The 2,500-nt window shown below is 45.7% G+C and overlaps 1 protein-coding gene across 4 annotated transcripts in view; it reads left to right on the top strand.

Annotated features, from left to right (window-relative positions):
- PBX3 (PBX homeobox 3) overlaps window positions 1-2,500 on the top strand; it is a 114,316-nt gene that overhangs the window by 108,348 nt on the left and 3,468 nt on the right. For 3 of the 4 annotated variants that reach the window (XM_054848744.1, XM_054848747.1, XM_054848746.1), the window contains 2 exons: window positions 382-494; window positions 1,296-1,385. In XM_054848744.1, the coding sequence (XP_054704719.1) occupies window positions 382-494; window positions 1,296-1,385 (203 nt within the window). The remainder of the gene's footprint in view (window positions 1-381; window positions 495-1,295; window positions 1,386-2,500) is intronic. The other variant, XM_054848748.1, reaches the window with a different exon arrangement.

Genomic DNA, 2,500 nt, shown 5'->3' with positions numbered 1-2,500 from the left:
TTTGGTGATAGCATCTCACGATGAAGCGATCCACCGGAGGAAAGCTCTCGACATGAAAACCTGTTGTGCAGGCTGCTCTTCCAGAGGGAGAAGCTGACCTGGGTCGCACGGGGTTTCCAGGCGTTCCCAGCGTCGCGCTGCTGGGCCGCAGCCGGTGCGGTGCCGAGAGCCGGCAGCAGCCCCTGCCGGGACGCGCCGAGCCGGTGGGCGGGGGGCCGGCAGCCAGAGCTCGCCCCGCGCTGGGGCCAGCAGCTTTCCCTCTGCTGTGCGCTGCCTTTCCTTCTCCTCTCCTGTCGTCTTCTCCTTCCCCTGCCCTCAGGTCTCTGGGGTGATATATTTGCAGCTCTCTGTTATTCAGCTACCTAACTCTTTCCTTTCCAGGTTCTTCTGGTTCTTTTAACCTCCCAAATTCTGGGGACATGTTCATGAACATGCAGAGTCTGAATGGGGATTCTTACCAGGGGTCCCAAGTCGGAGCCAATGTGCAGTCACAGGTAGGAGAAATGCCCCAAAGTAGGGCCTTTCTAGCAGGGTAGGGTTTGGGCTAAAAATTCCACCTTACTCTGGCTCTATTGAATGGTCTGTGCCTCACTGCAGAGTGGAGGCTGCATATTTCTGAATGTGACCTATTCTTACCCCAGCATTGAATTTCACAAATATAAAGGAAAGAGTGATTTTTTTCTGATTGAAATTTTAAGCTTTGTGAATGCATTCGGCTCTGGCTTGAGCTCATGGAATGGGATTGGGTGCGTCTGACTTCCATGGACACTGTAAATCCAGTGAATTTTCTTTCTTTTTTTCCTTTTCTTTTTTTTTCTTTTTAAACCATCTTTCTTTCATTTATCGGACAAAATTTTGTTTATTTATTTAAATGTCAGAACACATCTAACTGAGCTATTAAAACACAACTCATTCTCAGTCACTTTTGCAGTCCTTTCAGACAGGGCTAACTCCATGTTTTATATGCCGTATATATGCCATAATCTCTTCCCATACATGCAAGCACCTACAGACGTGTAAATATGCACAGCACTTTGCTGCAGACACTTAAGAAGGACCTACAGGACGCACTGCTGTGAGGAAGTTGTTGTTTGGCTGGTGTGAGAAGCAAAGATGTATGGTTTTTAACATGCAAGGATTTGTTGAAATTCTGCCAGTCATTCCTGATTGATAAATTTGCCTTTCATAGAAGATGCTAAACCCTTTTGGCTCACATAATTCAAAATGTTGCCTATTGTAAGTGATGATGTTTTAATAGATTTGGAATGATGAATTTTGTTTCCCCTTACTTTAAGGTGGATACCCTGCGTCATGTTATCAATCAGACGGGAGGATACAATGATGGCTTGGGAGGAAATTCACTGTACAGTCCACATAATTTAAATGTGAGTACCCAGGGGAACAATAGTTTGGAGAGCCATAAGCGCGGTGTCAGGTAAATGCAGTCATTAATACATGTATTAATTACTCTGGCAATAGTGGTTTTTTAGTATCGCATCTTTGGGGATGAACCACAAAATAGCCCTTGATACAGCTCCGAGTCTTGACAATGTAAGAAGAGAGAGATTCCTAGAGCTGTGACTATAAGCAATTCGAATTTTTATGTTTTTCAGCCTTCTGAGTTAAAAAGTAATAGCCTTGGAGAGAAGGCTCTTGTTCTTGGCACGGAGGTGGTCAGATAACTCTGTACTTGTGTTTGTTATTGCCTGCAATCAGACCCCAGGACTGTGCTTTTGATATACTTTTAGCCATTTCTGGGGTGCACATTTTTCCTGTGTTTGAGAAGTACTTTTGGCCTTGTTACTCCAAACGGGAGAGAGTAGTAAGTCTGGCAAGCAGATGCTAGTAAATTGAGGGATTATAGGCTTGATGGTGATGGGTGCTAAATATCCTACCTCTTGCTGTAAGCGATGAGATCTGACAGTGCTCAGACCCTCGCAGGCTGGACCCCGTAGCCTGTACACGAGGCACCAGGATAAATAAACGCAGAGATCTATTCTTCTGTCGGCTTGAAAGCCTGGGATGAAATACCACCCAGGGCAGCAGCCTCTGTGGCGAGGGCTCCGTGGCAGAGCCTTTTCATCCTTCATTTCCAGCTTGCCTCTCTCATTTACTACTTCAACAATTAATGCTTTGATTTTTTTTTTTTTTAATGTTTCATATTTGCTTGAGAGGTGGCTTTCATTTGTTGTCCTTCATACCCATGGACTTTAAAATTACTGTAGAGAATTCCCTGTCTAGCAACGGTCTCCCCTATTGCAGGGGCTGCCCCTGTGTCTCAGGACCCGCTGTGGGTCGGGATGCGGGTGCTGAGCAGCATTGGGAACCCGCAGGGAGAGTGGCTGCGGGAAAATGGGGAGACCCGCTGCGAGATACTGCAGCCACAGGGAGTGGGAGGGTTTTCCCCCTTTTTGGGTTTCCACTTGCCATGAGAGTAAATATTAATGATTTAAAACATGATTGAAGATGTTCAATTGTAAAGGGAAAAAAGTACCATTAA

The sequence above is a fragment of the Grus americana genome, chromosome 20 (genome assembly GCF_028858705.1).
Source record: "Grus americana isolate bGruAme1 chromosome 20, bGruAme1.mat, whole genome shotgun sequence".
NCBI classification, from domain to species: Eukaryota; Metazoa; Chordata; class Aves; order Gruiformes; family Gruidae; genus Grus; species Grus americana.
Note: the sequence above shows the minus strand (reverse complement) of the source record. Positions and strands in the feature narration are given on the sequence as shown.